The sequence below is a fragment of the Colobus angolensis genome, unplaced genomic scaffold (genome assembly GCF_000951035.1).
Source record: "Colobus angolensis palliatus isolate OR3802 unplaced genomic scaffold, Cang.pa_1.0 Scaffold241, whole genome shotgun sequence".
Lineage (NCBI taxonomy): Eukaryota > Metazoa > Chordata > Mammalia > Primates > Cercopithecidae > Colobus > Colobus angolensis.
In genome coordinates, this window is record NW_012115611.1 from 3,535,447 (window position 1) to 3,550,720 (window position 15,274).

At 36.2% G+C, this 15,274-nt stretch overlaps 1 protein-coding gene across 2 annotated transcripts in view; it reads left to right on the top strand.

The window, feature by feature from the left end:
* PHF3 (PHD finger protein 3) overlaps positions 1-12,468 on the top strand; it is an 80,289-nt gene extending 67,821 nt beyond the window's left edge. For both annotated transcript variants that reach the window (XM_011945638.1, XM_011945636.1), the window contains 7 exons: positions 166-297; positions 1,190-1,325; positions 3,727-3,922; positions 4,422-4,569; positions 7,098-7,187; positions 9,125-9,320; positions 9,544-12,468. In XM_011945638.1, the coding sequence (XP_011801028.1) occupies positions 166-297; positions 1,190-1,325; positions 3,727-3,922; positions 4,422-4,569; positions 7,098-7,187; positions 9,125-9,320; positions 9,544-11,666 (3,021 nt within the window). In that variant the 3' untranslated portion in view covers positions 11,667-12,468. The remainder of the gene's footprint in view (positions 1-165; positions 298-1,189; positions 1,326-3,726; positions 3,923-4,421; positions 4,570-7,097; positions 7,188-9,124; positions 9,321-9,543) is intronic.
* The last annotated feature ends 2,806 nt before the right edge of the window (positions 12,469-15,274 follow it).

The following is a 15,274-nucleotide window of genomic DNA, read 5'->3' on the forward strand; positions in this document are numbered from 1 at the left end:
TAAACAGTATTCAGAATATGTTTGTTATATGAGACATTACCTTAAGATTAAAAGTCATCTGTGATGATGCATTTATTTTTAGGTAAGCTCTTATTATTTAAGGTGTACATTTGGAAATACATATTTTAAGTTAATATTTTTTAAATTAAAAGTATTTTCTGTTAGACCATAGAAATGATTGAGAAAGAGCAGAGAGAAGTGGAACGACGGCCAATCACCAAAATAACTCATAAAGGTGAAATAGAAATTGAGAGTGATGCCCCAATGAAAGAACAGGAAGCAGCCATGGAGATTCAGGTAAGGATAGATATACCATGTTTTATAGCTCAAAACATGAAGATTCAGAAAAAGTTTATTTGTCTAATGTTTTTAAAGTAGAGAAAAGAATTTTAAAATATGCATCCATTTCAAAGTGGCCTATTTTATTGGTTTAGTGGTTTTTTGAGTGTTGAGTAATGTTTCTCTCAGTGTGCAAATTGTATTATAGGTACCTGTTAAATAGTTATTACAATGTAGATTCCTGGAGTGCTCTGACTTAGTGAATTTCTTTTTATTTTTTTGTGGGATGGAGTCTTGGTTTGTTGCCCAGGCTTGAGTGCAGTGGAGCAGTCTCGGCTCACTGCAACCTCCACCTCCCAGGTTCAAGCGATGCTGCCACCTCCGCCTCCCAAGTAGTTGGGATTACAGGCATGCGCCAACACACCCAGCTAATTTTTTGTATTTTTAGTAGAGATAGAGTTTCACCATGTTGGCCAGGCTGGTCTCAAACTCCTGACCTCAAGTGATCTGCCCACCTCGGCCTCCCGAAGTGCGGGGATCACAGGTATGAGCCACTGTGCCTGGCTTGACTTAGTGAATTTTTTAGTAGGCTTTAGAAATCTGTAAGTGCTTCTTAGGCAGATTGTCGTTTGATAGGTGGCATAGCTTTTCTTATTTTCAAAAATCAGTGAAGAAATAATTTGAAGTCTTATTAAAAGCCTTGAAGAATGGGGAATGTTTAAATTTTTGCTCTTTTAAGTTACAGTTAAAAGTTAGCATTCATTTTCTTAAGAAATAGTAAAAAGCAAAAAAAACCTATCTATGGAACAATTTCATTTTGGAAAAATATAAATGGGAAATATAAATTGATTTTGATAATTGAGGCCAAATTTTATCAGCTAAAACTAATTTTTACTTTCACTTACGTTAGGAACCAGCTGCCAATAAGTCACTGGAGAAGCCAGAAGGATCTGAAAAACAAAAAGAGGAGATTGACTCTATGTCTAAAGATACCACTAGTCAACACAGACAGCATCTTTTTGATCTCAATTGCAAAATTTGCATAGGTAATTGGAAGTTTTTTCTTCCTAAAATTTTGCATTCATTATGAAAGAAGGATACTTGTATACTAGTATATGTAATTTAAGTAGGTTTTGTTTTCCCAGTATTGGTGGTGAAGCACTCACCCACAGTTTAAGCTTTTGTGTGACTAGTTTTCTGGGTTGAGGTATAGTTTGATACTGTAGTATGTAGTCTGCTATCTAGACCTAATTATACCATACATGATTTGATCTTAAAAATTCTTCTTGCCGGAGTCAGATGACAAGAATTTAACCATTAGAATGAACATCAAAAATTGTGGGCAGTTGTGATGATACTGTCATTTACTAAAGTAAAGGAGTAAAATAGTATTTATATTTTATTATTATATATAACAGACAAATTGGAAACTGAAATTACTTTTTTGTAAAAAAGCTTTTTATTTTTAAGAGCAGTTTTAGGTTCATAGCAAAATTGAGAGGAAGTTACAGAGATTTCCCATATACCTGCTGCCTCCCTACGTGCGTATTCTCCGCTGTTACCAACATCCCACGCCAGAGTGGTACAGTTATTACAGTTGGCGAACCTACACTGAAAAATAATGACCTCAAATCCATAGTTTACAGTGGCGTTCACTCTTTAGAGTTGTACATTCTGTGGGTATGGACAAATGTGTAAAGACATGAATCTAGCATTATAGTATTATACAGAGTATTTTCACTGCCCTAAAAATCCTCTTTTGTCTGTCTATTCATCCCTTCCCCCAACACCCCCACCAATGCCTGGAAACCACTGATCTTTTCACTGTCTGTAGTTTTGCCTTTTTCAGAATATTGTGTAATTGGAATCATCTAGTATGTAACATTTTCAGATTGGCTACTTTCACTTAGTAATATGCATTTAAGTTTCCCCTATGTTTTTTCATGGGTGGATAACTCATTTCTTTGTAGCATTGAATAATATTCCATTGTCTGGATATATAGTTTATATAGTTTATCCATTCACTTAATGTAGGAGATCTTGTTTTATTACAAGTTTTGGCAATTGCCAAACTTATATAAATAAAACTAGTATAAACATCTGTATGCAGCTTTTTTGTGTGGATGTGTTTTCAGCTCCTTTGGGTAAATACCATGGAGCACAATTGCTGGATTGTATAGTAAGAGTGTGTTTATCTTTTAAGAAACCTCCTAACTATTTTTCACAGAGGCTGTGCCATTTTGCCTTCTTGCCAGCAATGAATGAGAGTTCATTTTGCCTTCCTGCCAGCAATGAGTGAGAGTTCCTGTTGCTCTACATCCTTGCTAGCATTTGGTGTTTTCAGTATTCTAGATTTTGGCCATTCTGATAGGTGTATAGTGGTATCTCTCTGTTGTTTTACTTTGCATTTTCCTGATGTAGCATCTTTTCATGCTTATATGCCACCTGTATAACTTCTCTGGTGAGGTGTCTCTTCAGGCGTGTAGAGTCATGAGCTGTTGCTGTATAATCCAAACCTGGTTACAGATATACAGGTTTGTCTTAGTTCTTCATGTTACATCTCGAGACTATTGAAATTTGGTGTGGTTTAGTTAAAAAAAAATTATCAAGAATTAAGAAACCTGTTTTAGGTTCTAGTAATCATATTTTCATTTTAGCTTGTCTGAGTTGTTTAACATTCTCTTCTTCTAATTTTTCACATCACTAAGAGAGGAACACTGTCTACTCTAGGGGTCCTCAACCGCTGGGCCACAAACCTGTACGGTCCGTGGCTTGTTAGGAACTGGGCCTCACAGCAGGAGGTGAGCGGTGGACGAGTGAGCATTACTGCCTGAGCTCCGCCTCCTGTCACATCAACAGTGGCATTAGGTTCTCATAGGAGTACAAACCCTATTGTGAACTGCACATCTGAAGGATATAGGTTGGGTGCTCCTTATGAGAATCTAACTATTAATGCTTGATGATCTGAGGTGTAATGGTTTCATCCTGAAACCATCTCTCTCCCCCCATCCCACTGTCCATGGGAAAATTGTCTTCTATAAAACTGGTTCCTGGTGATAAAAAGGTTGGGGACTGCTAATCTTGTCCATATTTACTCATTATATGTTTTATATGTAGGAAATAATTATAAAGTGATTTTAAGGGGAAATTAACTTTATTATAGGTAGAACCATGCACGATTTGCTTTGAATTGCATTTCAGATAATCTTAGGTCCCTGTATATAGAAGAGGACTGGCAGTGGGGAGAATACTGGTGAATTTTCTGCTGATTCTTAAATGTGGTTGTAACATAACTAAATGATGACAATTAGATATAACCCCAGGAGATGTATGGTTACTCAACAATCGAATCATAGAACCTGAATAACTTTAGAAAGTGAAAATGGGTCAAGTTATAAAAGTTGTGGTTAATAACAATTGTGTTTTTTTGGTGTATTCTGGGCTTAGGTCGAATGGCACCACCTGTAGATGATCTTTCTCCAAAAAAAGTAAAAGTTGTTGTAGGAGTAACTCGTAAACATTCAGACAATGAAGCAGAAAGTATAGCAGATGCGTTGTCTTCAACCTCAAATATTTTGGCTTCTGAATTCTTTGAGGAGGAGAAACAAGAGTCTCCAAAGTCAACATTCTCTCCTGCTCCACGGTAATTTTCTCTGTTGTAAATTCTGCACTCATCATAGATCTTTGCCAGATTATACTTGCAAGTCTTTGAAAACAGAGAAGTGACATTTTGGGAACTTTCATTTGAGAAAGTAACTGTACTTTCCTGTACTTTGAGATAAAACAAGACTTTGAAAGTAAATTTATTTTGAGTGGTTTGAGTGAGAGATTTGAGTGTGTGGGGAAACAGCTTTAAATTCTCTTTAATTGTGCTGGTCCCAAAAGTCAGGGATAGATTATTAAAGAAGAAATGCTTGCACTTTTCTCGATCTTAGTTCTCCTAAGCCAGCCAAAAGGGAAGATTTTGTAAAACATAACTATGTAAATATGAATGTAATTTTATAAAATAAAAGTGTGAACTCTTTGTCAATAGCCTCATGTTTTGGCCTTCTTCACATGCTAAAATACGAGTAACTGATAACTAAGTAGGACATTGATTTATTCATCAGCTTGTCTTTAGGCTTTTTAATGTCATTTTCTAGTCCAGAGATGCCTGGAACTGTTGAGGTTGAGTCTACCTTTCTGGCTCGATTGAACTTCATCTGGAAAGGTTTTATCAACATGCCTTCTGTGGCAAAATTTGTTACCAAAGCCTATCCAGTATCTGGCTCCCCTGAATACCTGACAGAGGTACTGTGAACTTTTCTGCTCTTCTGTGCATGAATTGATATGTGTGTTTCTGAAAGTAATTGACAGGGAAATAAGACAGAGTTAGAAATAGAAATATTTATTAACAATGATTCTTAAACAGTTCAAGTAACATAATTATGAATTAACAAATGGATCTTTAGAATTGTGAAATAAGCTATACTCTGAAAGTTTTAAACTCCCATGTCCTGTACTTTTCCCAAGATGTACTGCCTCACTGTGTCAGATAATTAAAAATCAATGAGGGTCTACATGGCTATCCAAGTTTTTCTTTGAATACACACTTAAATAAAAGATTTACATATTTTTGGCCTTTAATGTTAACCCATTGAGATTTTTTTGTTGAACAAGTCTTCTAATTTCCCCACTGCTTACGTTTCCCCATCTTCATGACTACTGTTCTTACCTGCCTATTTCTGTGAATGTGGTTTATGTAGACTGGGAGTTGAAGCTTTACAGCTAGTTGAAAACCAGTGAAACTAGTGACTATAGTTGCTGCCAGTGACACCCTTGGTTGGTTTTACACCTGAGGGAAATAGGAAGAAATTATGTGGTACTTATGGAAAATAAGCAGCAGTAACATTATAATATTGTGATAAATGAGACTGACATTTTTGAACTATTTTGAAGGAAATGTATTTTTGTATGTGTATAGAAGGAAAATAAGTCAGTACATATATACTGTATTTATATTGAGATCATATTTTGCTATCTTGCTCTTATCTTTTTCATTTATTCTCCATCGCTGATTTTAAAGAATTAAAAGATTGTAAAAAGTTCCTTTTAGTATTTGGAAAAGCCTAAATCATTTGCCTGTTTTTTGTTTTAAGGCTAACATGAATTTTACTTTTCTTTGGATTAGGCTGCAATTAGTTTAATTCAGTGTAATATTGTTTATATCAGTTTATTTGGTTAGCAGTTGTGGGGTGTTTTTTTTTTTGAGACTGAATCTTGCCCTGTTGCCCTGGCTGGAGTACAGTGATGTGATCTCGGCTTACTGCAACCTCTGCCTCCTGGGTTCAAGCCATTCTCCTGTCTCAGCCTCCCATGTAACTAGGGTTAACAGACATGTGCTACCACACCTGGCTAATTTTTGTATTATTAGTAGAAACGGGGCTTCACCATGTTGGCCAGGCTGGTCCCGAACCCCTGACCTCAAGTGATCTGCCCGCCTCTGCTTCCCAGAGTACTGGGATTACAGATGTGAGCCACTTTGCCCAGCCTAGCAGTGTGTTTTCAATTAATAAACAGACTAATCAATTTTATATACAATTTGCTTGATAAATATTTTAAAAATGTGGCCTTTATAAGAGAAAAATGAATTAGACCCATGATGTTCTTCTTGAACAAATCTGTTTAGAAATTTATTGTTTGGTCAGTCCATGGTGAAGATAATTCTTTAAATGGAGAGGTAAGCCGTTAACTACAAAATCCTTTTGATTTTAAACAAAATTATTATTTTCCTCTCCAAGACACAGTTTTTATGTGGTTGCTGTCCAGATTTTTCACTTCCATTTTGTACTTGTTTTTAGTTTGGGACTAAACTCCCAAATCAAATATTTTAAAGTAGTTAATAATTTAAATAAACTAAATTGAATTTAATATCAAGTATGTTTTTATGATTTACCTCAGTCTTCATGGAAAAAATAGGAATGTACTGAATAAAGTTAAATATTCTTAATTGCTTTTGTGTGTAATCATCTGTTTTCAGAAGGATTATGCCTTTAAAAAAAACCATGAATTATTACAGTATTATTCTCCTTTTTGCAAAAATGCACTCTGTAAGTAGATTTGGTAACCTTTGAAATTCAGCTGTTAATTATTAAGGAATTTTCCTGCCTACTACTACCAAAAGGGGAAGTTACAATCTCTGCTAATATTCTGAAATGTGTTCTTTCTGAATTGTTAATGTGGTATGCTTGCCATTGCTTCCCTTTTCCATCTTTCATAGTGAGATTGGGCATGAACTCAGACTCTTTCTTAGTAGCTGTATTTTAGGCATCAGTCATTTTTAGTTGGCATTTTTTTTTTTTTTTTTTGAGGCAGAGTCTCGCTCTGTTGCCCAGGCTGGAGGGCAGTGGCCGGATCTCGGCTCACTGCAAACTCCACCTCCCGGGTTCACGCCATTCTCCTGCCTCAGCCTCCCGAGTAGCTGGGACTACAGGCTCCCGCCAACTCGTCCGGCTAGTTTTTTGTATTTTTTAGTAGAGACGGGGTTTCACTGTGTTAGCCAGGATGGTTTCGATCTCCTGACCTCGTGATCCGCCCGTCTCGGCCTCCCAAAGTGCTGGGATTACAGGCTTGAGCCACCGCGCCTGGCCTTTAGTTGGCATTTTAAGTAAAGCCTCATTACTCTCTCTATATTATCTTGTTTTCTGATGCATTTTTCATAACCTTTTTATTTACTTGTTTTTATTACTGTTTCAAATTAGTCTTAGAACCAAATTTGTATGAATTGCTAATGTCATAATAATCTATATATATTGATTTTTTTTTTTTTTTTACCACAGGACCTGCCAGATAGTATTCAAGTAGGTGGCAGGATATCACCTCAGACGGTTTGGGATTATGTGGAAAAAATAAAAGCATCAGGAACCAAGGTGAGGAAAACTTTTTTCACTATACCAGCATGGGAAAATGTTTAGAAAGTAAACAGTTCAGAATTCTTTTGCAAGGGTGCAAGGTCTCCTGGGGAAAGGAGGCAATACACATTTTAAGTCTACATAATACACCTCACAAAACTGAACAAAAGCCATTTGCTGAGGCTGTAAAAGTACAGCATTTTTTTTTCCTCTCCTCTTCTGGGATGCTCTCTTTGTGGCTTCTGTTAATGTTTTAGAAGAAATGTTTTAGAGTAAATATTGAAATTCACCCTGAAATTTTGCCTTGCTTCTATTATAGACATGTGTTTGAGTGAGGGCACAGCTAAGCTATTGTAAAAGAAAGAATCTAAAATATAGTGACTGAAAGAATATGGAAGTTGATTGGAGTGTTGTCCTCAGCAGTCAAACATACCAAATAGGAATAAATGAGGAATACCTGTCTAGTTGTTTCAAAGGCAAATTGCAGTCATCAGCTTCCATTGGAAAGAACCTAGTCACATAGTCATACATAGGTGCTAGGGAGGCTGGGAAATGTAATCTTTATTAGATGGCCATGTGCCCAGGTAAAAGTTAAGGGCTTCTCATTAGTAATAGGAGGAAAGGAGAAAAGATACTGTGAAATGGCTCTATTACAATAATATTTCTCCTTTTCCTTTTTCTCTCTACATTTTCTTTTTTTTTTTTTTTTTAACTTATAGAATATTATTACTACAGAGGAAAATTTAATCATTAGAAGAAATTGTTTTTCCTTCCAGGGGATGTGATAGTACCTAGTATATTACAGTCATTCAATAAATAAATCTTGAATGAATAAATGTTACTTTTTTGGCTCTTTTTCTAGTAGTCTCTAGTTTTCCTTTGGAATGAACCAAAATGGGTAATCTTAAGCTGAAAAGAATATTTTGTTCCAATATAGATTTTAGAATTTAAATTGATACAGTGTTAAAATACAAATTAAAGCACTAATAAAAATGAGAAGTATTACTCTTGGGCATTTTGAGAATCAGTCTTGAATCCACACATATATTACTGCCCAACACTTTATAGTATATTCCAATTTAACAGATTTAAACACGCTGTAATAGCTGTTACTAACATACATATGGTGATTTTTACTCTAAAAGAGGGCAGTTTAGATGACACACATTTTATAAGAGATAGAGTCATATTTCAGCTCATTCACATGTTTTCCTTAGGAGCTTGCATCAGTTTTAGGCTTTGCAGCAAATCTGGCTCTCCCATTTCGGCCATATACCATCCATTGTTTTTGAACACTACCAAATTAGTAACAAATTAGGACTGTCTTTTCTATCTGAAACAAAGCCGGGAACCTAGAGGCAAGCAAGAAAATTCCTGAATAAGCCAAATTACTTTACAAAATTTATGGTCTATGTGTGTTTAAGGTCTCTTAATACAGCCCTTTTTGTTTCTAAATTCAGTGCCTAGTAACTGGATTATTAGTAGATTTCTCTGTTGTGTATATAAATGTATGGTAGGGTGGAAGTGTTGGGTGCTTTTAGTTCCCAGTGGGTCAAGAACATAGGCAGCCCTTTGTGGAGGTTACAGCATTGGAAATCACGACATAGTATAGATATTAGAAGACTTGGGTTTCAGTATCATCTCTGCCACAGACACAGTTGTATTTGTCACCTTCATAAAAGTCGTTAATCACCTTGGGACTCCATTTCTTTACGTTTCCCTAAGAAGTGCAAGCCATCAGATAAAACAAATCCATCAGTGGATCAGTAAAGATCTTTTTTTCTTAAGAGTTACTTCCTTTTAATATTCTCTTCTGTATTCAAGTTGGTAAACCATGTTATTTGGTACTATCATTATAAAGTTCAGTAGATTATTACTAATTGAGAAATAGTTTTAAAACCAAGCTACTCTTTAGCTTATTATCTTAAACAATCATTTGTTCTTTTCTTGAACAGGAAATTTGTGTGGTTCGCTTCACACCAGTAACTGAAGAAGATCAAATTTCTTATACTTTGCTCTTTGCATACTTCAGTAGCAGAAAGCGCTATGGAGTAGCTGCTAACAACATGAAGCAGGTTAAAGATATGTACCTTATTCCTTTGGGTGCCACAGATAAAATTCCACACCCTCTTGTGCCTTTTGATGGACCTGGTAGGTATACGTTTTAATAATAGGATAAGATTGAAATAACATGGGAGGTGGGACCAGAGTGAAAAGACTGATTCTGCCTTCTTTGTCAGGATCCAGCCATCTAGAGATGGCTTTACAGGGCCAGGCACCATTTAATATCCTGTAATAAGTTAGAGGCAGAATTTTACCCTTTTTTGTAATGATGGAAAATAATGAATTAATTAATGTTTTTGGTTTTATACAGGGCTTGAACTGCATAGACCTAATCTATTGTTGGGCTTAATTATTCGTCAGAAACTGAAGCGGCAGCACAGTGCCTGTGCTAGTACGAGTCATATAGCTGAGACTCCTGAAAGTGCACCAATAGCATTGCCACCTGATAAAAAAAATAAAATAGAAGTTTCTACAGAAGAAGCACCAGAGGAAGAAAATGACTTTTTTAATTCCTTTACAACTGTATTACACAAGCAGAGAAATAAACCTCAGCAGAATCTTCAGGAAGACCTTCCAACAGCAGTTGAACCTTTAATGGAAGTCACCAAACATGAGCCACCAAAACCTTTAAGATTTCTTCCTGGCGTACTGATTGGCTGGGAAAATCAACCTACTACTCTGGAATTAGCAAATAAACCTCTTCCTGTGGATGATATACTTCAAAGCCTTTTGGGCACCGCTGGTCAAGTATATGACCAGGCTCAGTCAGTGATGGAACAAAACGCTCTTAAAGAAATTCCATTTTTAAATGAGCAGACCAACTCAAAAATAGAAAAAATAGATAATGTGGAAGTCACTGATGGTGAAAACCAGGAGGTAAAAGTTAAAGTAGATAATCTTTCAGAATCCACAGATAAGTCAGCAGTAGTAGGAGAAGAAACATCAATAGTAGGATCCTCTTCCATTTCTGCAGGGCCTTTGACAAGTCTTAGTCTCAGAGGTAAACCACCAGATGTTTCTACAGAAGCATTTTTAACAAATTTATCGATTCAGTCAAAACAAGAGGAAACTGTGGAGAGTAAAGAGAAAACATTAAAAAGACAGCTTCAGGAAGATCAAGAGAATAGTTTGCAAGATAACCAGACTTCAGATAGTTCTCCATGCAGATCTAATGTAGGAAAAGGAAACATAGATGGTAATGTGAGCTGTAGTGAAAACCTTGTTGCTAATACAAGGTCTCCACAGTTTATCAACCTGAAAAGGGATCCTAGGCAAGCGGCAGGACGAAGTCAGCCTGTAACTACTTCAGAAAGCAAAGATGGAGATAGTTGCAGGAATGGAGAAAAACACATCCTTCCTGGTCTGTCACACAACAAGGAGCACTTAACAGAACAAATGAATGTAGAGGAAAAGTTGTGTTCTGTAGAGAAAAACTCATGTGTTCAGCAGAGTGACAATTTAAAAGTTGCACAAAACTCGCCATCAGTAGAAAACATACAGACTTCTCAGGCAGAACAAGCAAAACCCTTACAGGAGGATATTTTAATGCAAAATATTGAAACTGTGCACCCATTTCGAAGAGGATCAGCAGTAGCGACATCTCATTTTGAAGTTGGAAACACATGTCCATCAGAATTTCCTTCAAAAAGCATCACCTTTACTTCCAGAAGCACCAGCCCCAGAACAAGTACAAACTTTTCACCCATGAGGCCACAGCAGCCCAACCTTCAGCATCTCAAGTCTAGCCCACCTGGATTTCCATTTCCAGGGCCTCCTAATTTTCCCCCACAAAGCATGTTTGGATTTCCACCACATTTGCCACCTCCATTACTTCCCCCTCCAGGCTTTGGCTTTGCTCAAAATCCCATGGTTCCCTGGCCACCTGTTGTTCATCTTCCAGGTCAGCCACAGCGTATGATGGGTCCTCTCTCACAAGCATCAAGGTATATAGGCCCCCAGAGTTTTTACCAGGTTAAAGACGTTCGGAGACCAGAAAGGCGCCATAGTGACCCTTGGGGTAGGCAAGACCAACAGCAACTGGATAGGCCATTTAATAGGGGTAAAGGGGACCGCCAGAGATTTTATAGTGATTCACACCACTTGAAAAGAGAGCGACATGAAAAGGAATGGGAGCAAGAATCTGAAAGGCATAGACGCAGAGACAGAAGCCAAGACAAGGACAGAGACAGAAAAAGCAGGGAGGAAGGGCACAAAGATAAAGAGAGGGCACGGTTATCACATGGTGATCGAGGAACAGATGGAAAAGCAAGCAGAGATAGTAGGAGTGTAGACAAGAAGCCAGATAAACCTAAAAGTGAAGACTATGAGAAGGACAAAGAGCGAGAGAAAAGTAAACATAGAGAAGGAGAAAAGGAGAGGGATAGGTACCACAAAGATAGGGACCACACTGACAGAACTAAAAGCAAAAGGTAAAATTTTTGCAGGCTGCTTCAGGATTACATTTAAATAACTGTTAAATGTTGTATCTTGTAAACAAAAGAAAGATTGCCTGCTAGGATTGTGCCATCTTTAAAATTTTTACTATCAGTCATTTGCAGAACAGTAAATTCTGTGTGTTGGTGCAGAGTGCCCTGTACCAGTGCTCATCATCCCTTCTTCATACCGACTGTCCCTAGTTATAGGAATTTAATATTTTTAAAAGTTTTACATTGCTGTATATTCAAAGATTTGTTTTATTAATATGCAATAAAGGCTTAGAAATTTTAGTTTTATTCCTTAATTGGTAAATATGGTTAACTATGGAATATATTTACTGCCTCTAGTGAATGTCCTTTATATAATGACTAATTTGGGAGTAATGTGTGCTCTGTAAGTTTGTTTTAAATTGCACTGTTTTTAAAGAAACTGTAGAGGAGCAACAAAAATCCAAGAAACTTCATAATCAGATTATGCTAATCATTTAGTTGAGCAGTTTTTGACCAAGAATCAGAAGCCCAAGGGATACATTTATTGCTTTAATCTACACTCATTGAAGTCATTTATTACCATGTACTACAGCTTTGTGGTAGGCCATTGTTTTCATTTTCATTTTTGGCTCTTCAGAAACTTGAATACTTAAGCTTGTACATGATCTTGTGTTTTGCTATCCTTTTTACTGTAAAATGTAAATATTTTAAGGGATATTTTGATTCTAAATATGATAAAAGAATTTCTCACCTATTTTGTGTGTGTGACTTGAAATTCAGTAGTAAAAGAAATTCTTCTTTAAAGCTTTAATTACCTTCAAACATTGATTTTTCATTACTCAGCCAAGAACATACAGACATAGCTATCTATGATTAGATGAGGGGAAAAACAATTTTTTAAAATCTTATAGGCTGAGATGAATTGTGTAGTTCTAAAGAGGCTAGAATTTACTTGTGAAACACTGTGCAGCTATAGCCCCCTTTTAGGTAAGTTTCTGAAAACTTTCACACCATCACAATTTGGTACTCTGACTCACCAATCATTAAAATTAAAGACCACAGAACTTGAAGAGAAATATGTTTTGAATCTTTTTATAAAATGTGATTTAGCCTAATTTGTAAAGTAACTGTACAGTTTCATATACTAGTTTTACTTGAAAAAAAAAAACATATGAAAACTATTAATTCAAATCTAAATTTATTTAAACCCTAAAACACATGGTTTTGATGGCTGTAATGTAAAGCAAGAGCTATCAAATGATGCTGACAAAAAAAAAAAAAACTCCCAAAAAACAAAGAGAACTCAGTATAACTATTTACTTACCTGTATTAATGAAGAAAAATATAAATAATTGCACAAAATTAAGATTGTTTTCCTAAAGAACTTAAAGATTAGAGTTAAAAATTGGTTTTGAAACAGAATTGTCTTTGTTATTTTTGCTGGAGAGAAGGGAGGAAATTCAGAACCAAACATTCTATCTAATTTGCAGTGACTTGCAGTACTTTTTTCACTACCTTATCCTCTGAAATTTGTCGTCATAAAGTTCTAAAACAGAAGACTTGTGTTTAAATAAAGCCCGTTTAACTTTGGTCCACTTTTCTTTTGGAAATTAACTTGTTAGAAAACAAATTCCCAAACAAAATCTAAGTCATAATTTGCACCATTACAAAGAAATTGCTGTCAGGATTTTACACATTAAACACAAAAACATTAGTTTTTCAATTTCATATGTATATATCATCAATACATCTCCCTTTACTGATATATCTGGTTGAGGGATTATCAGACTCCAGATTTCTTTTGCAAGATAAAAGTAAAAAATGATGGGTTAATGAATGAAAACAAGCTTTTAGGTAAGTTTTTGATCACCTCTTAGCTAAGAGTTTCTTCTACATATCTAAAATTCTTTAACCAGATCTGATTGAATCTTGATACATTTTTTTAAAATAGCAAGGCCCATATAGCCTCCTATTAGGGAGGAGCATCTCCTGGGGTTAGAGGCCGATCTTGTAACCACTGATTGACTGAAACATTGTGTGGAGAGTAGGAAAAGTATGGTCATATTAACTATTTTAGGTTTTCCTTTTGAGGAAAAAAAGGGAAAATAAGCAGAGTTTTCAACGAGTAGTAGATCCAAAGCCATTCTCAGTCCCAGGTACAACTAGCCTTATACAAACTAGTGAATTACATGAATTTCACCTTTCAGTTTCTCCTGTTTCAAGAAAAACCTCCTTAAAAAAAGTTGTACACTTAAAAAAACTTAGAGTCATCTAAAGACAGCGAATGCATACCTCTATTAGGTAAAAGTACCAGGGCATCTCAGTACCTGTAAAGTTTACCCCATGTGATCTTTGTGGCAATCAGAAAGCCTCCATGAGCCCTCTGTAAGGCATCCCTGGTTTTGAGCACTTAGTATAAACATTGGTCAACTCAAAGGTGAAGGCTTAGAGCTGAGGAATCTGGAACTTAAAGAAGTTGGGAAACTTGGCCGGGTTATCCTGCCATTGTCAGAGCAGGAATCCTAGCTCAGTTGTCCTTTTCTCTACAGTCTATGTGCTTAGCAATTGTGCTGTGAGAATTGAGAATGAGGAAAAGAAGCAAAAGCCTGGATCATATATACCTTTCATAGCCCTCTTGCTTTGCATTCCACCCAACTGTCAGAAACCCTTCACTGAGCAACCCAACTCCTCAGTGTGGGCCAGAAGACATAACCAAAAACCTGTAAGTTATTTTGTACAGATTTGCAAAATTTAATCACAAATCCTAATTCTCTATTCCTGTTTTCTGTTGCTGTGATGAATCACTACAAGTGTAGCTTAAAACCACACAAATTTATGATCTTACGGTTCTGTGGATCAGAAGTCTATGCAGATCTCACTGGGTAAGATCAAGGTGTCAGCAAGATGCATTCATTTTCTGGAGGCTTTCGAGGAGATTCCCTCTTTATTTTGGCCTTGGTTTCTAGCTTCTAGAGGGCACCCAATTTCCTTGGCTCATGATCCCTTTCTCCATATTTAAAGACAGCAATATGGGACCCAGTCTTTCTCTACTATCTCTGACCTTCCCTTCTGATTCCCTCTTCTACAAAGGACCCTTGTGGTTACCTTGTTGACCCCACCCAGATAATCCAGGGGTAATCTTCCTATTTTAAAGTCAGCTGATTAGCAACTTATATTCCATCTGTGTCCTTAATTCCCTATTCCTATGTAACCTAACATATTTACAGGTGTTCCAAGGATTGGGGTGTAGACATCTTTTGGGGGGCCATCTTCCACAGCTCTTGACTCACTAATTGCAGCTTATTGTGGGTGAATTAATCTTAAATCTTTATAGAATAGTTAAGGCTATAGTAAATACATGTTAAAAATTTAAGAACAATAACACCAGCAATAGAGAAGAAATTGGAGTGAAAAGCCCCTCCATATTAACGTGTGTCTTAAAACTACCCCTTAACAGGTAACTTTGTTTGTTACTAAGTTTTTAATAGTAGCTGTGTTTTTAAAGTTTATGAACCACTTAAATACCTTATGAGAGCTTGATAGTGAACCAGATCTTAGTAAATCAGCATTTTAACATTTGGATATACTAGTTGTACTGTGCTCATCTCATTCTTC